Source organism: Setaria viridis, chromosome 2 (genome assembly GCF_005286985.2).
Source record: "Setaria viridis chromosome 2, Setaria_viridis_v4.0, whole genome shotgun sequence".
NCBI classification, from domain to species: Eukaryota; Viridiplantae; Streptophyta; class Magnoliopsida; order Poales; family Poaceae; genus Setaria; species Setaria viridis.
The window spans coordinates 4,423,047-4,447,148 of NC_048264.2; the positions used below are offsets into that span (position 1 = coordinate 4,423,047).

General features: G+C 44.1%; 1 protein-coding gene, 1 long non-coding RNA gene and 1 pseudogene across 4 annotated transcripts; 2 read left to right on the forward strand and 1 right to left on the reverse strand.

Moving 5' to 3' along the window:
* Positions 1 to 297: 297 nt before the first annotated feature.
* Positions 298 to 5,514, forward strand: LOC117842141 (receptor like protein 24). Of its 3 annotated transcripts, none has more exons than XM_034722503.2 (3): positions 298 to 1,914; positions 3,391 to 4,873; positions 4,984 to 5,186. In XM_034722503.2, the coding sequence occupies exons 1-3, from the start codon at positions 483 to 485 to the stop codon at positions 5,033 to 5,035; spliced, it is 2,967 nt and encodes a 988-aa protein (XP_034578394.1). In that variant the 5' UTR covers positions 298 to 482; the 3' UTR covers positions 5,036 to 5,186. The 3 variants fall into 3 exon arrangements, with proteins under 3 accessions (XP_034578394.1, XP_034578396.1, XP_034578393.1); XM_034722505.2 differs by having other exon boundaries at positions 299 to 1,914; positions 3,391 to 3,522; positions 4,998 to 5,186; XM_034722502.2 differs by having other exon boundaries at positions 299 to 1,914; positions 3,391 to 5,514.
* An 8,251-nt stretch (positions 5,515 to 13,765) lies between these two features.
* Positions 13,766 to 17,620, forward strand: LOC117843009 (uncharacterized). Its single transcript, XR_011897529.1, has 2 exons — positions 13,766 to 17,316; positions 17,419 to 17,620. It is a non-coding gene; the product is annotated as an uncharacterized lncRNA (long non-coding RNA).
* A 1,702-nt stretch (positions 17,621 to 19,322) lies between these two features.
* Positions 19,323 to 21,145, reverse strand: LOC117843979 (low molecular mass early light-inducible protein HV60, chloroplastic-like; annotated as a pseudogene).
* Positions 21,146 to 24,102: the final 2,957 nt, after the last annotated feature.

Below are 24,102 nucleotides of genomic sequence, written 5' to 3' on the forward strand. Positions count from 1 at the left end.
GGCGTTTTCTTCCACTGACTTATTTTTAGCATGTGTCACATCGAATGTTTAGATACTAATTAGGAGTATTAAATGTAGACTATTTACAAAACCCATTACATAAGACGAATCTAAATGGCGAGACGAATCTATTAAACCTAATTAATCCATCATTAGCAAATATTTACTGTAGCAACACATTGTCAAATCATGGACTAATTAGGCTTAATAGATTCGTCTCGCCGTTTAGATTCGTCTTATGTAATAGGTTTTGTAAATAGTCTACGTTTAATACTCCTAATTAGTATCTAAACATTTGATGTGACGGGTGCTAAAAATAAGTCAGTGGAAGAAAACGGGACCTATGGTTGGGGGCAGATATCCCAGTTCGCTGGTCTTCCTCTCGAGTCAACGACCGGAATGTGTGGACGTTCAGAGCAACCAGAGAACAGAATATCTACACACGATTGATTGGAATTTGGAAACTGCATACCAGTAGCGCAATGGCTCCTGCCAAGGATCGCCTCCACAACCTTCTGGTCCTGCTCTTGTTCATAGGTTGCCTCTTCATAGATGCTGCCGCCAAGCCTAACACCACAGCGCCTTGCCTCCCGGATCAAGCTTCTTCCCTCCTCCGGCTAAAAGCTTCCTTCATCGGTGACAACCTACCATCATGGCAAGCTGCAACAGATTGTTGCCACTGGGAGGGCGTCACCTGCGACATGGCCTTTGGAAGAGTCATTTCTCTTGACCTCAGTGACAGTGAGTTCCAACTAGTGAGCAGGCGTCTTGATCCTGCGCTCTTCAACCTCACCTCTCTCAGGAACCTCAGCCTTGCAACTGTTTACTTCATTGGAATCTCGCTCCCGGCCTTCGGGTTTGAGCGGCTCACGGATATCATTTACCTCAACCTCTCTAATACCTATTTTACGGGTAAGATCCCAATTGGAATTGCGTGCCTCAAGAACCTTGTGACCATTGACTTGTCTTATGATTACGAATTGTATTTTGAACGGCCAAGTTTCCAAACCATCATGGCAAATATGAGCAATCTGAGGGAGCTTTATCTTGATGGTGTGGGTTTACAGAACATCGGATCGAATTGGTCCACTGTTTTAGCAGACTCTGTTCCCCAGCTACAGATTCTTAGCTTGTCCCGCTGTGATATATCAGGTTCGATCCACCCTTCATTCTCAAGGCTTCGCTCACTTACGGTGATCAACCTCAGATACAATGATGGACTCACCGGCAAAGTCCCGGAGTACTTTTCTGAACTATCTTCCTTGACCATTTTAGACATATCAGGAAATCAATTTGAAGGGCAATTTCCAACAAAAATATTCCAGCTAAAAAGTTTGAGGACGCTTGATTTGTCCGGTAACCCCATGCTTTCTGTGAGATTAAATCTAGTAGAGACCAATTTCTCTTATGACACGTCATCCTCGTTTGGCAATCTGGAGTCTTTAAAGACATTGGGGCTTAGCACGATGGGCATTGATAATGAACTCGCCTCTTTGATATCTGAGCTTCCAGCATTGGATGACCTGCGACTCTTTGGGTCAGGTTTGGAGAACCCGGTATTATCTTGGGTCAGCAATCTTACCCAATTGACAAACCTGCTGCTTGATGGTTATGACTTCTCTAAATCGGTTCCCACTTGGATCGGCAAATTGACAAGGCTGGAAAGTTTGACGATACGGGATTCCAGTTTCTCCGTGCCAATACCATACCAGATTAGAAATCTTACTAAATTGGCAGCGCTGGAGTTCTATAGTTGCGACTTCTCGGAGCAAAGAATGCCATCATGGATAGGCAATCTTACAAAGTTGACTTCTTTGATCATTGGACGTTGCAGTTTATCTGGGCCAATACCCTCAACAATTGGGAACCTGATCCAACTTGAAGAGTTGGCGTTCTGGCATACTGACATCAGCGGTGAGACTATGTCCCAGTTACTTTCTTTCTAGATACCTCCTTTTATTTTGCAACTGTAGACAGATCATACACCTACTATATGACACGTCATGCATACACCGTTAAAAAAATAAAAATGAATTTAAGTGAAGAAGAAAATTTAACACTACCAAATCAACAGAGTGACCTTCAGAAAACAAGAAAAAGGCTTTGGCTACTAATTTTCGGCAATGTTGAGAAAAGAAAAACCCTGATATTTTCACTTTGCGTCTATGACCAAATTTCCATAGTTTAGCAGTTTGGAAGGTTAGATGCCTTTAACACTAGTACACACGAGTCACGACTCAGGTCTTCTTTTCCTTCTTTTTTTCTCTCTTGACATGATTCATTTCAGATACTATATAATACAGTATTGGTCCGTTTATAAATATACCAAGGAATATTAATTTTTTTTTCGGACAGGCCTTTTTTATTATTTTGACCAGATTTACATGTAAATGTTCTCTAACGAGAAATCAACTTTAGTATATATCATTTGTAGATCGAAACACTGGATCTGTAAAATATATATTGAATATGTTGTGTTAACGTTGTTCGACTTTCTCCGGTCTAAGACCTCTTTGGAACAAAGGAACAACAAAAGAAAGGACTAGGTTTTGAAAAACCTGAGCGTGGTCTCTCTCTCCCTCTCTGTGACCATGTTCGCGCCGTCACATTGCTTTTTTTTTTTGGCTGAGCGTCGGTTTTCGCACTTGGCAAAGTCTTTGCCAAGTGCCCAATAAAAAACACTCAGCAAAGAAACTTTTGCCAGCACTGTGTACGCCGTGTGCTGTATGCCGAGTGTAACACTCAGCAAAGGCTTCGCCGAGTGTTTTTTGGCCTTTACCGTGTGACGTGGACACACGGCAAACTTCCAAATTCTGGTAGTGTCTCAAACCTAAGCGTGGTCTGGATTTTCTACTTGTTATGATTTGTGAAGGAAGTGGACCCTTTCTTGTGGAATTGGAATTGGATGGTGCATTCCCAAATTCCAAAATCCAAACAGTACTTTCCTTTCCTCCGGAACACAGGTACTTCAGTGTCCTTGCCCCGTCAGTGTGGTTGCTTCTTTAGGCTAGTCTCAATGCACAATTTTATTGCACTGTTATCAAAGCTGCAAACTTGGTAACTGTGCCTGTTAGATTTTATGGGGATGAAACTTGTCTCTCATTTCATGAAACTCCATCCTCTCTCTCCTCATAAAGAGCTTGTCAAATCAGAAAAATTACTGATGTGGTATAGAAATTAATGCTGATTAAACTTTTCATAAAACTCCCACTGAGACTGGCCTTAGATTGCAGCAACATTCTGATATGTTTAGCCCCAATGTAATGAGATGCTAATTTGTTTCAATTTCATACTGGCGCTTTCAGTGTAAAAAAGCATTAATAAAGTCTGCTACCTTCTAACTTTTAGTCTGCAACATTCTGACTGTTGGTATTCTACCCTAACATGCAGGAAAAATTCCGAAGTCTTTGTTCGCTCTTCCAGTCCTGCAGCAGCTTCTTCTAATTGGGAATCAGCTTGTTGGCTCACTAGAAGACATTCCTGCTCCTTTATCGTCACCATTGTGCTCCATCGATTTAAGTGGTAATCAATTGACAGGCCCAATACCAAAATCACTTTTTCAGCTCACGAATCTTGAGCTACTCGGTCTTGGCTCGAATAAATTGACAGGCACAATAGAACTTGGCTCTATATGGAGGTTGAAAAATCTCACTTATCTCAACCTGGGCAACAATATGATATCACTCGTAGAAAAAGAAGGTGATACGATATTCTCGTATTCCCTTAAAATTCAGACCTTATACCTTGCATCTTGCAACCTTACAAAATTTCCGGAACCATTAAAATATCTTGACACTATTAAATATCTCGACCTTTCTAATAACCAAATCGAAGGGGTCATACCAAGTTGGGTGTGGGAGAAACCCCTGGTTAGGTTGAACCTCTCACACAACATGTTTACTACTTTAGAGAAGTCTCCTACTGTTCAGATGGCACATTTAGCTTTTCTTGATCTCAGTCCTAATAGAATTCAAGGAAGCATACCAATACCATCAACTCCATCCGACCTGATTCTGTTGGATTACTCAAATAATAACTTCTCTACCATTGAACCTAACTTTGGCAGGTATCTTACAAATGCCATCTACATCAATTTGTCAAAAAATAAATTAAGTGGCCATGTACCACTTTCATTTTGTAGTTTAAACAAACTTTGGCTCATGGACCTATCTTACAATAACTTTAGCGGACCAATTCCATCATGTCTTATGGAAAGAGTTGACCTTAGCATATTGAAGTTAAGAGGAAACAAATTACATGGCGTGCTACCTGAAAATATTAGAGAAGGATGTAAGCTTCAGACAATTGATTTCAATGAAAATCAAATTGAAGGTGCGCTACCTAGATCACTAGCAAATTGCCAAGACTTAGAGGTTCTTGATGTTGGCAGTAATCATATTGTAGATTCATTTCCATCATGGATGGGTACTCTTCTGAAGCTTCGAATTCTTGTGTTGAGATCTAACCAACTCTATGGCACTATAAGGGATCTTCACAGGGGCTACCAACACTTCACAAGTTTGCAAATAATTGATTTGGCCTCCAACCATTTCTCTGGTGACTTGCATTGTGAATGGTTTGAGAATTTTAGTTCAATGATGAATCACAGCAATGATGAGGGGCAGATATTAGAGCACCATACAAATGTAACAACGGCATCATTCTATCAAGATACTGTCACTATCACATTCAAATATGCTGCCTTAAGCTTCACCAAAATCCTTACTTCTTTCAAAATAATTGATTTCTCAAATAACTCATTTGAGGGTTCCATTCCAAGTTCAATTGGAAGGCTTGCTTCACTTCACGGACTTAACATGTCGCACAATAACTTCACGGGAGAAATTCCATCACAACTTGGGAACCTAACAAGGTTGGAATCAATGGATCTCTCATGCAACCATCTCTCAGGAGAAATTCCAATGGAGTTTACCTCTCTAACTTCTCTTTCCTGGTTGAACCTTTCGTACAACAACTTGACAGGAAGATTACTGCAGGGAAACCAATTCTTGTCATTTCCCAGCAGTTCGTTTGAAGGCAATGCTGGCCTATGTGGAGTTCAACTTTCCAAGGAATGTGACACTCGTCCAGATTCAACCAACTCAAGCACATTGGCTCCAGAACGCAATACTTTGTGGCAGGATAGACTTGATGCCATCATTTTGTTCCTCTGTGCTGGCTTGGGCTTTGGCGTGGGTTTTGCATTGGCAATCATATTCGGTCCCTTTTACCACATAGAAGAATGGTTTTGCAAGCATTTGTAATAGTAATATAAGTTTTCAACAAGAATAATTTTGTATGTTTGTGTTGTACTCGTTATTAGATGAGACAACTTAAATCCACTCAGTTGTAATTACGCCCGTACTTCCGCACATGCCAATATTTTTAAAAGTTGGTGTATTTGAAAATTATTTAGAAATTAAACTCCTAGCTAATAATCAAATTTTTTTACTTATTACTCTCTCATTTTTGCAATACTTCAACGTAGTACTCATATAGATATGTATTTATCTTTGTCCAGTTGTAATTGATTTTTAATTAGTAATTACTCTATACACTTTTTCATCCATATTGACACCTTTTCATTTTATATTGCACCTCCATACATTGTGTTTAGCAACAAAATTAATATTTTTCATCACTTCCAAACATACATGTATAAATGGTCTACATGGTGACACTCATCATGTCTATATACCTTAACTTAATATTTCTATATTAACAATGACATAAACTGGTAATTTAGAATCATATATTAGTTTATTTTTGAACATTTCTATATGATGCACATGCACGAAGATAATTAGATTAAGAATTAGGTGTTTACTTTAGGTGATTTTTAAAAACAACATACCTGGGTAACTTAGATACAAATTTAGAATGGCATTTTAAGTTATGCTTTATAATGATAGGCAGGAGTAAATTGGATGAAGATTGTGAGGTTATTTACATTATTTTTTATAATAGCAGAGCTCGGTAATTGAGATATAGGTTTAGGGTTTGTAATGATAGTGGTGGGTAACTTTTTAGAAAATATAATAGACCAATGATTATGATTAATATAGTTTGCGTGATTTATATTTGAAATTTATGATTTTTGTGAGAATTTATAGGATTTTTGTTTTTTAGCGTATCTCTTGAGAACTAATGCAGAGTCTCAAATGAAAAAAAAATGAGGCCACATTGCTACAAATCTATTACCTTGAGTTACTTCTCATTTGTTAAATATCCAAACACAATACTTATATAGATATATAATTATTATCTTCACCCAATTGCGATAGGTTTTAGTTGGTAATTTCTCTTTAACATTTTCATCCACATTTATAATTTTTAATTTTTCACTTTTCATTGCAAATATGCACTTGAATTTGTTTAATGGATCCTAACTTTGAGATATCATTTTAACATAGAAATTTATATTCCCATCACTTTCTCTATATCTTTACAAATGGTTGCACACATCATTGCCTATACCTTAATTATTATATCATATACCTATAGTGTAAGAAATAGATGATTTAGAATCATATATTGGTGTATATTTTTAATTAAGGTGATTTGGATTCAAATGTAGGGTTATCTCATGTTATTTTTAATAATAGCATATGTGGGTAATATAGATGCAAATTTAAGAGGTCATGTTAAGTTATTTTTTAAGTATTAGTGTTGGGCAATTTAGCTACAAATTTAGGGGGTTATTTTAAATATTATTTATAATGGTATAAGTGGGTAATTTTGATAAAGATTAGGGGTACTTTAGTTTAGTTTATATAATGGCAGAGGTGGGTATTTTAGATATAAATTTAGGGGTTACTTTAAGCTATTTTGATAATGGTATAGGTGTGTAATTTTTTAGAACACATAATAGATCTAGTGGCTATGACGAGTTGAGTCTACAACAGATTGATGGTCAAATATTTTGCTCTTTTTAGAATTTCTATGATGAGAAATGCTCTGGTGGTCCTCTCTATAAAATTTGCACGAGACAAACTTATTAATTAAATTTTTTTTATTTATCTTTATGCTGGATCTCTTCTGGGCCAGCCCAGTCCATGTCCATCCCATGCCCAGATGAGTCTGTTTCCTCCCGATCTGTTTTAAGGCCTGTTTGGCTCACAGGGGTTAAATTTTAGCCCCTATCATATTAGATGTTTGATACTAATTAAGAGTATTAAATATAGGCTAATTACAAAACTAATTGCACATATGGAGACTAATTCGTAACACGAATCTATTAATCGATTAATTAGACTTAATAGATTCGTCTCACGAATTAGCCTAAGGCTTCTGCAATTAGTTTTATAATTAGCTCATGTTTAGTTCTTTTAATTAGCATCCGAACATTCGATATGACAAGAGTTAAAGTTTAGCCCCTGATATCCAAACAATCCCTTAGTCGCTCTGAACGGCAGCTCATAATCCTCGCGAAAAAAACAGAGCGACGATGGCTTGTGGCGGTGCTCCATGGCAGTGGCACATCATAAAGGCGGTGGAAGCATCCAACATGTGGTTGAACTGAAACATTTTCATGATTATTCCTTCTGTGAAGGGGTGTTTGGTTTTTTGTCCAGACTAAAATTCATGTCACATCAAATGTTCGGAGGCTAATTAGTAGAACTAAACATGAGTTAATTATAAAACTAATTATACAGATGGAGGCTAATTCGCGAGACGAATCTATTAAGCCTAATTAATCCATGATTAGCACATATTTACTGTAGCATCACATTATCAAATTATGTACTAATTAGGCTTGATAGATACATATCGCGAATTAGCCTCCACCTGTGCAATTAGTTTTGTAATTAGCCTATGTTTAATATTTTTAATTAGTATATAAACATTAGATGTGATAGGAACGAGACACCGGACAGGTGAACGTGTTTCTCGCGAATAAGGTACAACATCTGCAGTGTTTCTCATGAATGTGTGGAATGAGCCGCCGGACACGACGTCCGCAAAACGGTCAGGAATAATGCACCAAGTAGCAATGTGCGGGCGCCGTATATATGTAGAGCAGGTTGGGATTTGGGAAGTCCGGTGTCACTACAGTCCATCTCGTCCGGTAGCACAATTACACCTGCCTGACGAGAGGAGACAGTGCCCCGCTACATGTGCTAAGGACGTCGAGCTGTCGAGGCGATCGACTCTCTCTCCGTGCAGCCGTTTCCCTCACCATGAAACGAAACCAACAGGCAAAGATGTTAAAATTTAGCACCTATCGTATCGGATGTTTGGATATTAATTAAAAGTATTAAACATAAGTTAATTATAAAACTAATTGCACAGATGGAGTTTAATTCGCGAGACGAATCTATTAAGCCTAATTAGTCCATGATTTGATAATGTGGTGCTACAGTAATCATTTGCTAATGATAGATTAATTAGCTTTAATAGATTCGTATCGCGAATTAGCACAGACGTTTTGCAATTAGTTTTATAATTAGCTCATATTTAATCCTCCTAATTAGCATCTGAACATCCAATATAACACGACTAAAGTTTAACACTTCCTATCCAACACCGAGACGGGCAGCGCAGCTCCACCGACTTTTTTTTATTTTGGCCCTTTTCGTGAAAAATTCTCACAAATAGGCCCCTGACGGAACCAATTTCAAAAATGAACCCTTAGCTTGGCGCCAGGATGTACAACGTCTTGGCGCCAGCCTCCATGGCGCCAAGGTCCCCGCCATGGCCGCTGACCGGGCATCTGACGTGGCGCCAAGGCTTGGCGCCAAGCCTCCTACATAAGGCGCCGACCCTTCTTCCTGCCCAAAACTTCCTCCTCATTCTTCTTCACTCTCTCGAGTTTTTACTCTCCCTACTTCACCCTATACTACGAATCGATATTTTAGCTTAGAAACTTTCATTTGATCCGTGGATCTTGAAGAGCAAGGTAACCTCTCTCCCTCGTAGCTTTTTTTCACATCGATTCGCTATGTATTTGTTGCATTTTTGAACTTAGGGTTTCATGCAAATGTAGGATGCCGAGGCGTAGAAAAGCTAAGAAACTAAGGTAACCCCAACGCACGTAGTTATGTTATGTGCTCATTGTTGTGGATCAAATGAAAAAACCTTAATTGTAGGTTTATTGTTAAGTGCATTTGGTTCTTACAACGAAACAAACTAAATTGTAGTTATGGCGTCAAGATGACCGGAAATGTCTTCGATCCATTGCCTCTGCCTAGTGGTGTTCCAGTGCCTATGTGCTTTTGCGGCGATCCTTGCAAGGTAGCCAAGTCCGATGAACATGCCACGTATAGGCAGAGGTATTGGATGTGTTCCAACTTTGCGTTTGAACCTACACTTCGTCAGCACCGCATTAACATGTTGGTAAGGAATTGTTGTTGTCTTATAATTATTGACCATATTTTTTTTGTTTTATAACAATTGCATTTGTTGTATACCCCTCCACCGCTATGTGATTTTGAGCAGTGGATCGACACTGAGATCAATCCTGAAGACAAGGAGTTTTTGGAGTATATGTTGCGTTGGGATGCAGAGAGGAAGGAGATGTACGAGAAGAGGCTCAAAGAGGAGGCTGCGGAAAAGGAGCACAAGGAAGAGGAGGAAAGGAGGCGTGTTGCTGCGAATAGGGAGGAGAGGGAGAAGAAGCTTGAGCATGCACGCCGAGCGAAAGCAGCGATTGAGGAGAATCCCGATGCCTTGAGGAAGGGAAAGTGGCCTCATTGCACTCAGTAGTCATAACTAGTTTCTAGTTCTATAGTTTATTTATGAACAATATTTTTTACTATGAGACTTTTATTATGTTGTCATGTAATGATGCATTTTAAGTATGGATATGCAAGTGGTAGACGACCTATGTTTATTTTGCAATGTAATGCACTTCAAAGTTGTACTCTATTAAAATTTTCGCAGAAAATAAAAAGGTACTTGTTAGTGAAATTTCGGCAGAATTTCCCCTATTTTTTGATGCAATCCATACAAAATTACGAGATAAATAGTGAACATAAATACAAACATAAAAGCATATGACACATTCATAATAAAATCCACAATAGTTCAGAATGAAAGTCCATATACACAAATATTCCATATAACACAAAGTCCATATACCACATAGTTCGCAATAAGTACCCTCAGTGCCTCCTAGTCTTACCCTTACCCTTGTGACCAAGGGCGTCGGTGCCTGGAGTGTAAGGAGAACGTGGGCGACGTAGTCTAGTGCCTACAACCTATGTAGGCTGACTCAAGGGAGCCTCATGGAGCTGAGACGGGCCAAGCTCCTCGGGCCTCTGCTCATCGTCGTCGTCGTCGTCGTCCTCATCCTCAGATGCAATTGCTTTCGAACCTGAGGGGCCTTTCCTAGACGTGCCGACGCCTCCTTCGCGTGGGGATAGAACGTGCACGTCTCGCGTCGTGGCAGTCCTACAACCACAATGAGCAGCTGCACGGCGAAGCCGACTTGACAGTCGCTGTTGTGAAAAAACTAGTTACACGAAAGAATGTAACATATTAATAAAGTATTTGAAAGAATAATTTGAGTCTTACGTCTAGAAAGCTTCGCATCTCGGGGTCCGTAACTCTAGGACGGAAATGCTCAATATCTCTAACCGAGCTTTGGAGGGTACGACCCTACAACAAATTTTCAGAAGTCAGTAGTCACTAAAGCAATAAATGATTAAGTCATTAACTTACTTACACACTAAGTCACTAAATGACTAAATGATTAAGTCAGTAAGTCACTAAGTCCTTATCTAACTATCTAAATCACTAAGTAACTTAACATAGAACTTTCTATAGAAAAGTGAAGGAATTGTCTTACCATCCTATCCAGGATTGGTCCTGTCTCCACCTGCCTTCCAGCACGAGTGCCTTCCAGCACGAGTACTCTAATCGTACACCGTGTCTTCATCGTCAGACGAGTGGATGTCGGCGTAGTCATCTTGCATCCATTGTACCCTCAGCCTGTGACGTGTCGCACCTTGGTACCAAGTCTGGTATTGCCAATACTCACTGTTTGTATGCGGCTCGTCGTTCTCGTCCACGTTCTCGTCGACCTGCTCCCATTCCTTAATGTACGCCTGGTGGAACGCGTGCCACTCAGAGAGCTTTCGTTTCTTCTTACGATCCACGCTGCACGTCACGTTAGATGTTACTGCTAGGCAAAATTTAGTTAATGGTATTGGAAATAATTCAAATAGGAAAAGACTTACCTGTGTAACTCCACACTAGTCGAGGTCGCAGGTGTTGGCCAAATCTGCCTGATCCCAAACTGACGTGCTACTCGATCTGGCAGGTGGTACTCGACAGCATAGAAACATATGAGAGGGCACTTCATCGTGCATAGATCGTCGTCGGCCGCACACATGAAGCTAACGGCAAAAGGAAGTGCGTCCTCTCCTTCGTAAGGCAAAATATCGTAAATATCATAATAACTACTTTACTATGTAACTATACATCTAACTACGTAAACAAAATTGCACATCCACTTAGTTAAAAAGTGTCATCAGTGTTCTCTATTCCTTCTATCATTGCAATTCATACAAGAAAAACTACCACATTATATTAGTTTTCATATCTAACAATTCTATATATCTGTCAATTTATCTATCTAATTATTTTATCTAACAATTCTACCTACCTATCTAAATTCTACCTTCTTTATCTATCTATTTGACTATAACTCTTCTTACAGTTTTACCTCACTGGTGCACACCAGCGGCAAGGGGTGGGGGCGGGCACCGGGCGGGGGTCGGGCAACCTCTGGCCGTGGAGGGCGCGGGCGTCGGGCCGTGGGCCATCGGCGGGGGCGGCTGCGGGCGCCCGGGCTGGGGGCGGGTGGCGCCGGGCGGGGCGGCTCCTGGCGCCGGGCGGCCTTCGGCCGGGCGCGGGCGCCAGGCGGCTCCGGGCGACCGGGCGCGGGGCGGCTCCGGGCAAGCGGGCGCCGGGCGGGGCGGCTCCTGGCGCCGGGTGGCCTTCGGCCGGGCGCGGGCGCCGGGCGGCTCCGGGCGACCGGGCGCGGGGCAGCTCCGGGCGAGCGGGCGCCGGGAGGGGGCGAGCGGGCGCCGGGCGGGGGCGGGCGGCCTCCGGGCGGCGACGGCGGGCTCCGAGGGCGGCGGCGGCGGCGGCGGGCTCCGAGGGCGGCGGCGGCGGCGGCGGGCTCCGAGGGCGGCGGCGCGACTTTTAAACAAGATTGGGAATTGAAACGGACGCGCAAAAGGAAAAAGACCCGGAGCTGTGGTAAAAGGCTTGGCGCCAGTCTCCCTGGCGCCACGGCTTGGCGCCAAGATCTGTGGCGCCACGGCTTGGCGCCACCGATCTTGGCGCCAAGCTCCCGCCCGCTCGCCATGTAATCGATGACACGCCACGTAATCCATGCCATGCCACGTGGGCACGCCATGGTGGGGACCTTGGTGCCATGGAGGCTGGCGCCAAGATGTTATAGCTTGACGCCAGCCATCCTGGCGCCAAGTTAAGGGTCCATTTTTGAAATTGGTTTCGACAGGAACCTATTTATAAAAAAATTTCACGAAAAGGGCTAAAATAAAAAAAAGTCGGGCAGCTCCACGCCGCCCGTTGCCCACAGCGATGGGAAACAAGACGAGCAGGGTCCACCTCCATTATTGATTCTGTCGGCCAATGATATTGTCTGTATCCAATCCAATCCAATTGTATTGGCTGGGTAGGAGTGGGCGAGGCGAGGCCCAAGATTATCCCATTGCTAAAATAATTAAGAAAAAACTAATCTTGTTGCTTTGAAACGTGTGCTAATTTAAAAAAAAAAAAGACCACCGGAGCATTTCTCTTATACTATTTCTCTTTTTTTTCAAGTGTCCATTTAAGGTTCTAAGTTGCTTCACCTGAGATTTTAAAGGAGCCTCCAATTGGTAATAGTTACTGAATTTCATTAGTGGTTTTCAAATAGAGTTTTTTTTGAGGTAATAAAAAAAAAGTTGTGATATCACCTAGGACTCAAAGAAAGTTGTGTAGCACTCTCCTTTTCGTTCTCTTTTTATTTTTTTTTTCGATTCTCATGTGTACAGCTTTGCATGACCAGTAAAATTTAGGTATAGTCTCCCCTCCCGACTTCTTCCATTAAAATTTGACATCGAAGCGTGGGGATTCTTCATTTTAGATGTTTCTTCTTTTTTTTCTTCATTTTCTTTTCTTTTCCAATTGCAGCTTATTTTTCTTTTGAGCCCATTCTTCTTTATTTCAGGTGTGCGGATCCTTTTCTTTTCATTTCTTTCCATATGCTCCTCTTGACCTTCAATATGCTTAACATGTCACACAATAACTTCACGGGGCATATTCCTCCAGAACTTGGTAGCTTTTGACGGTCCTTAAATGTCATATCCGACCATCAACTCTAATAAAGAACAGTGAAATAACAAGAACCAAACTAGAGATAGGGGTTTAACTCTAATCATTTCCACAAGCTTTGATGAATCACTATTTACAGGAATCGCATCTCCATACGGGCGAAAACATGCTCAAACCCATGAAGAAACACATGCTTCAGCCTATCCTAATAGAGCATGAGACAAGAAGGGCCCACATGACATACCAAACCGTCTTATCTTGATGCAGGCCACCCTGGACCCACATGAGGAGCCCACAAGGATGCACCAATCAAATTTGGGCCCAAACGGAACCAGTAGGGGTTCGGTTGAACCCATGGTTCGGCTGATCCACCATTGGGCCCGATCGAGCCCATCTTTCGCGTGGAATATCCCACCGCCTTACTGGAGGCAGTTGTGGGTGGTTAGCACGAAGCAACGAACCTGGGCGTGGGATCCTTCACAAGTGGAGGGGATGGAGGTAATATTCTATGGGATCTTTGGCATATCCACTCCCCCAAGACTCCCTCTCCACTATAAAAGACCCCCTCTTCTCCATTCAACAAACAATAACACAAGAGAAGAAGAGCTCCACCATTTCAAGGCAAAGCCCTACCTCTATAGTGCTTAGAAAATAGGGAGAGAGTGAGGGGTAGTTCGGGGAAGTGCCGGCCTGTCAGCAGTTTTCCCCGCACTTGTACCTCGACCGGATGCTTCCTTATTCAAGTAAGTGTTCGTGATCTCCTATGTTGGTGAGTCTCTTGGTAAGATAAGTTCTATCCTTTATTTTCTTGCGGGTTCATCGTTCGTTCTTGTGATGGGTGCTCTAGCTTAAGGACTTGAGTCTAAGACGAATTCTTGCTGAAGCTAGAATAGTAATCGAGACATGTCTAGACTTGAGGTTAACTTTGTTTGCTACCTTTCCCCACAGTTTGAGAGGTGGTAAGCGGCAGGTGGTGATAGCCCTATCCATCCCTTGTAGTCCTCCACGTTCAGTAGCCGGAGGCGCCGGGCAGACCAGGTGTAATCTGGCCATCAAGCACTAGTAACTCTCAGCATTTTATTGGTTATGTTAACTGAGTAATTCAATTATCATAAACAACAGTAATCACCTCTCCTCAACTTCCCTTTCAAAATTGACCAATTAGCATTTATCATGGGCATTTTAATTCTTATTTGATTAATTGAAATAAATGTTTGATTAATTGAAATAAATGGGCCTAACCCAATTAATCCAAAAGAGACAACTTAAAACCACTTAGTTTTAATTAGGTTGTGGTAGTTTGCTACTTCACTCAATTTCATATATGATCCTTTAAAAGTGTTCTGATATCACCTAGGCTTGCCGCGCCCCCTCCAACAATGGAGGTCCGTCAGTTTTTTTTTTTTTGGGAAAGAGCCTGACCGTTGTCGGCATATATATATAATTCTTTTCAGTTACTACCAACTTACCATGAGACAAATTGAGGCTGCGTGCTTGTGCAGAAAATCTGAATACCAGAGCAAATTAGCCCTTCAGGCATTCTTTTCGGGACACCAAATATACTGGTTTTTTTGCATTTTTGTAAGATCTTAAACTCAAAATGTTTAGTATGCAACCTAAAAACTTCAGTAGTTTTTTTCCCTTCCGAACGACAGATTAGTCAATGCTCATACAAAGTATTTTACAGAGTTACTAAAAGTTTGCATTCTACTATCAGCGCAGCTATAGAAGTCGAGATATATTGGTCGGTCTTATTTTTCAGTATGTAAACATGAACTCACTCTTGAATTTAGTTAGATCAAGCTCGCTGCATACCTAGCTGAAATAATGGGAAATATTCTCTCTTCTTTCTCTTTTTCACTATTCTTTTTGGAATGTCTGAATTCTCTTTTGTTTCCCTGAGCATTGGTGTTACGGCCTACGTGCTTGCAATAGTATACCCGTTTGTCATGAACCAAGCTGCTGCAGCATCAAAGAGGAAGAGGGGAGGACGGCACCTGACGTACTGATGAACAAGTTTAGAGTTCCAGAGAAGTGGGTGTGAGCAAGAAAGCCCAACGCGCATCTTACTGGGCCGGAATAGGTGCCCATTTTCAGGCGTTTCTCTCCTTCCATTCCTTTTTCTTCTCCTTTCCTGAGTAGTTGGCCCCGCCAGCGGTCACATAGCCTAGCTCTCTTTCCATTTTGGGAAAATTAATTCCGTAGTCCTGAAAGATCACGACTTCCGAAAAATACTATTAAAAAAATTCATCGCTATAAAATACCACTAAAAGTTATAACAGTTAATTAGAACATTCCATTAGGTTTTGCTGCTACCTCTGTTAACTTGGACAAAAATACCTCAAATTGTGCATCTCCAACAAGGTTTTAAATCTCCCGCTATAGCTGCCGCTATAGCTCACTAAGGTTATTTAAGTCATTGTACCGCTATTTACCTACAGTTTAGCTGCTATATCCCGCTATAGCTGAATATAAGCTGTTTTAGCATCCTACCGCACCGCTATTTAAAACATTGATCTCCAACCTCGGTGTTCATGCTTGGCTGCAAGCAGCAGCCTGGTACGCAGTGCTAGAAAGCGGCTGCCTGGGAATCGGGGGACGCCGGGTGGAGGGCGCCGACCTGGGGACACCAGCTACGTTCCCGGTCGATTGGGTGTTGCCGTGTTGCTACTCCTGGGATAAAGCGGTAGCCGGGTAGCCGAGCTAGCAGGTTAGCACCATCTCATCAAAAGTCTGAAAGCCTTTTGGTGTTGCAGGCATGATTGCAAACTTGCAGTGCGAACTCTGGAATTGATCTTACGGAAGTCCAGCAAAGCAAGGGCCAAAGTCTGAACATTGGTAGCCATTCTATGCCTGTTTTGTACAGCTACAAAGGTTGATGCATCCCCTCGCATGCAAGTTAAAGACAGGAGCTCCAATCGGTTGCCGCTTTTCTGCTCCCTTGTTCTGAGCTTCTGACGCATCACTGGGCGAGATGGTGGCAACACGGTGCCTTGCAATCATCGAAGTGGGTTCATTTTTGGGAGGATAAGGGTTAGTAGTAGAAAATTAAACAGATCTTTAGCAATTCCGATAGATAATGGCATGCCCTGGATAGTCGCAGACCAAAGGCCCATCGAGCTTAGCCCAGGGAGGCGAGGGAACCTTGGTTTTTGTTGGTCTTTTGAGCCTGGGGGTACAAGCGTCACCTTATGTCCATATTATATATGGTTATATAAAAGAATATGAACTAAGTTTTTGGATGAACAAATCTAACTGGTATAGTTGTTTCAGTTAAAGTTTGCAGCTTTCAGTACTATTTTACGGGGACAAGCTCTTTCAATGGTATTTTTCAGAAGTCGTAATCTTTCGCTGCTATTTTCCAAATCCAAACCCCACTCCGCCGCCGCTGCCACTCAAATCCAATGTCGCCGCAGCCGCGCCGCCCGCCCGCACCGCCGGAGCTGATGGATGAGCTCCTGGGCGAGATCCTCTTCCGGATCCCACCGGACGAGCCCGCACACCTCGTCCATGCCGCCCTCCTCTGCAAGCCCTGGCTCCGGGTCCTTTCCGACCCCGTCTCCACCGCGGCTACCGCGAGCGCCACCGCAGGCTGTCCCTCCTTGGTTTCATCCACAACCTCTACCTCCACGAGAAGGGCCCGATCCCCCGCTTCGTCTCCACCGCCGCCTCTCCCTGCTCGCAGCCGGCGCTCGACTCCCGCCACGGCCGGGTGCTCGTCCACCGGTTCGGGCCTGACGACCTCGTTCTGTGGGATCCCGTCACCGGCGAGCGGCAGCAGCTGCCGGAGCCCCCTCTACCCGCTCAGCTACTACACCGGTGCGGTGAGCGCGGTGGCAGGATGTGATCACCTCGACTGCACCCTCGGCCCCTTCCGGGTGGTCTTCGTCGTGGGCACCGACGACCACGAGTGTATCACCTGGGCAAGCGTGAAAACAGATGTTGCCATTTTCACCCTCGAGATCAAGTCAAGGAAGACGAAGAAGGTAGGCAAGGGAGGTCCCTACATGAGCTTTTGTGCTCCAGGTGCTATACCTTACCTTGTGCCTGTTTTTCTGTAAATATTTAGAGTGTCTTATTTATTGTCCCTAACTATAGCATGGTTTAATCTAATATATATCTTTTCAGCATGTGCTCCGGGCTGTTTGCCATCTCCTTGTGGAATCTGCAGGAACAACCTTCAGATTTTGGAATCTGCAGGAGCAGATGTTTTAAGCGCTTTTTTTGTTGTGCAGTTTAAGAATGTTAGTAAACATGGTCACTTCAGTAAATTTTTGGTTCTAATTCACCAACTCAACAAATAAAGGGAATACATGATATGTTTCTATGATCTTCTTATGATTTGCTAGGGATCGTCGTGTCAGATTTACATTTATGCGTGGTTCAATTTTGCGTATTCATTTGTGCTATACTAAATTGTGTAGAAAAATTAAGTTGGTTGATGTCGTTCATGATGTATCCCTTCAGCCCACAGTTTCTCTTCTACCCCCCCTTCCCCGTTGTTCACATCCTATAGACAAAAAAGTTATCTTTCTTTTTTAATACTTAACAACTTACAGGTGTTGTCGTGTTGATCACTAGTTTCTTTATGTTTAGTTAAATCTACAACTTCACCATAAGATACTTCAAATTTCAGGGATTACAAAAAGTTTCAGTAGATATTGTTCTGTATATACAAGAAACAATAGAATGCACATAAGCGAAATCGTATTATCTGTCTTTTTTTTCCAGCATTGATGATACCTGCAGAAATCACAAGTTCATCATATTTTTGAAATTATGATGCCTTTATATGTTTAGTTATATAGGAGGATAGTCTGATAACCAACAGTTTTGAAAATATGATGTAGACCTTGTTTTCTGGGAGAGGATATAATCTGATAACCAACAGTTTTGATAATCTCATGTAGAGCTTGTTAATTCCTCTCTCTTTTTTTGGCGTACGGTGCCACTGTGAGTGGTATTATCGGCCTGACAATAGATTGACAAATCGCAACTGAATTGGAGTAACCTGTGGAAGGTGCGATGCCCATTTGCCCAAACAAAATTCAAATATTCCATAGCAGAGGCTCCCTCTTCACTTGAATTTTCCATGGTTTGATGAAGACGGAGGGCATGTGTTCCTGATCGAAATGCAAAACAGAAAAAAAAAACTGTTGGCAACTACTTCAGTGGGAGGGCTTGATGCAGGAAGTAGCATAACTTTCTTCAGCTTTTCTTTCATACGGGCCTTGGTTTTTCCTGTGCTGTGCATCTACTGCTGCGTTTCGCTCTGATCAAAGGGTCTGTGCCGGTGCAGAACGCCAGGCCGACAAATTCATCCTTGTCCTTGGGAAAGAAAGGGAGCTGGTACAGGCAGAGGCCTGCCTTCAGTGTGTTCAGGCAATCAGTTTTGCGACAGAGGAGAGCATTGGGAGAATAATAGAAGGCTGGTCTTTTTCTTTTCTTTTTTTTTTTGAGGCGGCAACGGTGGCCGGAGATCGTCCACCTGAACTCAAATTGACCGGGGCAAACCTCGAGTTTTCACAACGCCGGCGCACGGCGCGAGTACACAAGAGGGGGAGCATCAAAATTCTGGATTAAGCTCGCTGCATACATGAGTACATGACTGACGATATGATGTGATGTTTCTTTCTTCTGAATTTTCTCTTGTTTCTCTTGTTCCTTCCCCTTCTGAAAATTCTGGATTCTCTTCTGTTTCCCTGACCACCGGTGCTACTGCTTACGTGCTCGCCGTAGTACCAGTTACTGAAACTTGTCTGCTTATACATCAGGTTAACTGTACATTCAGAGACCAACACTTATATTAACATTCCCAGATCGTACAGAATTCATTAGTGAACAGATTAACTGTTTTGGGGTAATATGTTTCCTAGCTAATTGATGCATCAGGACAGGACATAATATTAGCATTACCATACACAGTCCTCCTACCAAGCTACATACTGCAGACGTGCAGTTCCAGGCCGGCACACAAATTCAGTGTACACCACACGGCCGGGGTACAACTCTACGAACGATCGCCGGCATCTCTACGCGTTGATGAAGGGCGCGCCGGTGAGGTACTCGGTGAAGGCGAGCGCGACGAGGCCCAGCATGGCGAACCGGCCGTTCCAGAGCTCGGCGTCGGCGCTCATGACGCCGCCGCTCCGTCCCCCTTGAGGAGCGGCACCAGCGACGCCACGGAGAGGACGGCGGCCGTGGCCGCGAACCAGGCCAGCCCGGACCCGCTGCCGGCCTGCGACAGTAGGCCCCGCCGCGGGACGCCTCCACGGCAAGCGCGGACACGAAGCCCACCATGGCGAGGCGGCCGTTGATGCGCTCGGGGGCCGGGCCGCTGAATGCCAGCGCGTCCCACAGCCTCGGGCTCGGCGGCTTCTTCGCCGCCTTGGGCTTCGGCGTCCGGGTGGCCGCCGATGGGGTGGTCGGAGAGGTGGAGGAGGAGGACGCGGGGCTCGTCTCCTCCGTTGTTGGTTCAGCGTGTCCTCGGCCTGGGCCAGTGGCGCGCGCAGGATATGAAGTATGGTTATTCAAAATTGGAGATGGTAAGAAAAAAATTGACACACTAAATTATAATTTTTTAACATAGAATTAAATGGTACCATCATTGATTAATAAAATTGATCACAAATTGAAATTGTCCAGCTACTAATGATCAACGTATCAAAGTAGCAATATGTGAAATAAATAGAGGCTAAAACAGCGAAATGGTAACAAAGATTACAACTTACAAGCTATAGGACAACTTTTCGTTTTGCAATGCTTTGAAAATGAGCGAGGATGTCCTTATCCTTAGCTTGCATGAAGAATTCCCTTTCAATCAATGTGACCAAGCAACCATTCAAATATTTCTGCCCCATCTTAATTCTTCTCTTGTTCTTTATCAAATTCATAATAGAAAAGACCTCTCAACACCAGCAGTTGCAACAGGGAGAACAAGCACCAATTTGAGAAGTTTATAAACAATTTCATACCGAGAAACCTTTCCTTCTTTAACTAGCATCATAAACAACTCTGCTAGACTTCTCAAATTTTTGAAGTTTTCATCATTTCTGACATCATTGATATAGTGGTGCAACTGAAAATGAAGCTGGTTTATTTCTTAAAATTCAAAGTCACGTGGATAGAACCCAGCAAGCTTAATCAAGTTCTTAACATTAAAAACAGAAAAGGAATTGGCTGGACTGAATGATGCCATGTATCTAAGTAGCTCTGTGTTTACCTCATCAAACCTATTATTGAGCTCTTGAACTTGTCTATCAATGATACCCAAAAACATATCAGCATTAAATTGGTGATAATTAATGGCGCCTCTGCAGAACTGCCTTGATCTTTGCATAGGAATATACTTCCCATTCATGTCAACAACTTTAACAATGTGCTTCTCACAAAAAGAAGTGACCTTGGTAAGAAATTCTTGCCATCCAGAATCTTGTCTCAAAACATCCAGTTCTACCTTTGTGAACTCCAGAAGATCCATTGCATTTACGATATCTTGCTCCCTCTTTTGCAAAGCATTGCACAAGTCATTTGTGTATCCAAATATTTCATTCATCAAGTGTAGCAGGAAAACAAACTCAAAGGACTTAAATACTGTGAGCATAGTTTGAGCTCCATTAGCCTCAGCCCCTTTACTTTCATTCCCAATCCTAAAGAGAACTTTCTTGATTGAAGGATACAAGACCATAACATGCATTACAATTCTGTAGTGAGATCCCCATCGTGTATCACCTGGTCTTGCTAAGCCCATCTCTTGATTCAATCCTTGCCCGGTTTCAATTTCACCCAATTTCAATGCTTCAATCATGTATTCAGCTTGAGAAATGCGAAGCATGCGGATCTTTTTACAAGACATCCCTAGAACATTCAACAAATAAGCAAGTTGCCCAAAGAACCAATCACAATTAGTATTCTCCTTAGCAACTGCTACAAGTGTTAGTTGAAGTTGATGGGCGAAGCAATGAACATAATAAGTAGAAGGGCACTCATCCATAATTAGTTTCTTCAAACCATTAACATGACCCTTCATATTACTAGCTCCATCATACCCTTAACCACGTACCTTGGATAGGGGCAATTGATATTTGATAAGCAAGGACTGAATTGCTTCTTTAAGAGTGAATGATGTAGTATCTTCAACTTGGACAAGACCTAGAAACCGCTCAACTGGTTCTCCTTTTTTATTGACAAAACGCAAACAAAGAGCCAATTGTTCCAGTAGGTATGTGTGACGACCGGCCCCTAATCTTTCCGGGTTAATCTTATCCTAGCCCTTGATCATAGTCATCTGTCTTGTTTGCCGCACCTGAAAGTTCAACCTCCGCCCGATCCCGACCCCTGAGACCCGACCCCTCCCCGCTTCGCTCCGATCCCGACCCCGCCAAACCCAGCTCACCGTCAGATCCTTCTAAGTCTTTCCCCAACGTCCGTTCTATCTGACCGGTGGACCCTTGAGATCTTTTCCCCCAGATCTTCCGCGACAGGCGCACTCGAGTTGCATGCCCGCTTCAGAGTCTCCCCGCCGCGTGGCTCATCTTCTCCAACGCCCGCCGCTCAGTTTTGTCTCTGGCTCGCGACCGAATGGATTCTCGCGCCCCCTTCCCCAATGGCAGCGGAAGCCCCTCTGCAACCTTTCTGCCACGCCTCACCTCCCGCGCCCATCATCACACCGCCAGATCCCGGCCGCAGAGCCCAATGTCGCCCGTCTTTTCCGTCACTTCGAACACAGTCGCGCCGCCTGGTCTCCGCTACACGACGATTCCTCCATCGCCAACCCCGACCACGGCAGTGACAGCTCGTTTTCCCCGCCTTGTCAGAAGCCGCCCGACAATTTGTTGCTCCGCGCTCGCCCGCGCGCCCGCGGCTGCTTGTCTTCTCACCTGTGCGCCCTCGATTCTAGCGCCGTTAACCCGGTCGCATCCATCAAATCTTCCGCACGGCGACGCCCGCCTCCGCCAAATCTCAACCACCGGCATACCCGCTCCTGCGTCGCCCTGACGCCAGAACCCAATGACCGCTGGCATCATCTCCGAAGTCTTGCACCACCGCCCCCGTCGCTCAATCGCCGCCCAGGCAGAGCACTCCATTGCTTCTCCCCGGTCTTCGCGCCGCTCCCCTTCTCTCTCTCCCGCGCCGCTTCCCTTCCCCGTCCCAGCAGCTATAAAAGGGAATGCGCAAGCCCGCCGGAGTTCCCTCCGCCATTGTTGCCTTCCGCCACCTCTCTTGCTCCCTGCTCAAGCTCCTAGCACCACACCCTAAAGTTCTTGAGGAACTCTCCCCTCAGCTCCCCTCCGTTTTCCCCAAGCCACCCAGCCGCTTGCTCCTCCGTGCTGCGTAAAAGCTCACTTGTGATCCACAAGAAGCACCACCGCCGCCGGAGCACTGCCGGTCTTAGCCGTTGTTCAAAGCCTTAGTCACTCCGCCCAAGTCTGCTTCTTCCCGACCCCAAGCTTTCCTTGTAGGAAGAAGGTAAGCTGCCGACCCCAGTCCGCTTCGCCCGACCCCTCTTGTCCACCCGACCCCGGTTCCGTCTCGCCCAACCCTATCTGTTCCACCGACCCTTATCCGCCTCGCCCGAGGGCTCGGCTGTGATCTTTTTCTTCAACCCGAGGGTGTATGTGTAAAACTTAGGAACCCTTCAGCGCTTGCGTCTGAGGATCCCTAGTGTACCACATCCTCTAGTTCCAAGATCAGATCACAAGTTCCTTTCCAACCCTCACCTCTTGATCTCCACCAGCTCCTTTGAACCTCCCCACCCTCCTGCTCTTTGTCGCGAGTTTCTGGGCTCAGGCGAGCAAGTGTTGTTGTTGAAATAACCGTCTATGCTAACTCTTGCATTGCATTCGTGTAGAGCTGCGCCTCGCCGACGGCTTCTACGAGCTACACCCGGTGCCAGAAGACGACGCTGTAGTTGAGCTCCTGCTCCCAGAAACCGAAGCCGCCCCCGAAGTCGAGCAGTTCTCTTCCTCTTTGCTCGAAGGCAAGCCCCGGTTGCATGAAAACCCTGTGTGTTTTACCAGACTTGCACATGCCTTCTGTAACATGCTTGTGCATTTACGTATAGGAGTTGTTTGAAACCCTAGATGCATGACCTAGTTTCCTCTGATCTGAACACTAGCTGTTGGACCGAATAGTTGCCTTGCTTAATTAGGAGACGGTAAAAGCCGAGTGATTCCCTGTCACTCGCGAGATGTAGGAGTTGGATGTCTACCCTCTTGTTACAACTATAAGGACGATGGACGGGGCCAGGGTTTGGGTAACTCTTTGGTGGTTGGATGGTTGCCCCGTCTGTCTATGAAAACTTGCTAAGGCCCGACAGTGGTGGTGTTCGTGATCAAGTGTTTGAAACTACTAGCCTCATACTTAGTATGGGATGAGGAAGCCTAGTACCGGATTGAACCTAGACATGAGCGGTTGCCCCATTGTTCTTGGAACGGAGTTTCCCCTGCTGGTTGTCGCACGTGGTGGCATGCGTGGTCACAGAACGGCAGAGGCCGGGTCTGTGGAACCTTGCACCAAAGGAAATGGGCCCGACACGGGTTAGGGGATTGATGGGGAAGGCCGACACAGGAAGCGACCTCCGGGTGCGCGGATGTTGTGAGGCTAGGTTCACCATGCATGGTTAAAGAACTCGAATCGATTCGTCTGCCTCTCACAGTTTGAGATTGCTTGATCGCTATGTCACCCTGAGTAAATGAGGAATCTGATGATGACATGGATTTGTTGATACATAGCTTGTTTGGCTCTATGATTGCTTAGAATAGGTTGCAAAACCTAGACTGGTTAAAGAACTTAGAATCGGAGCTAAAACTT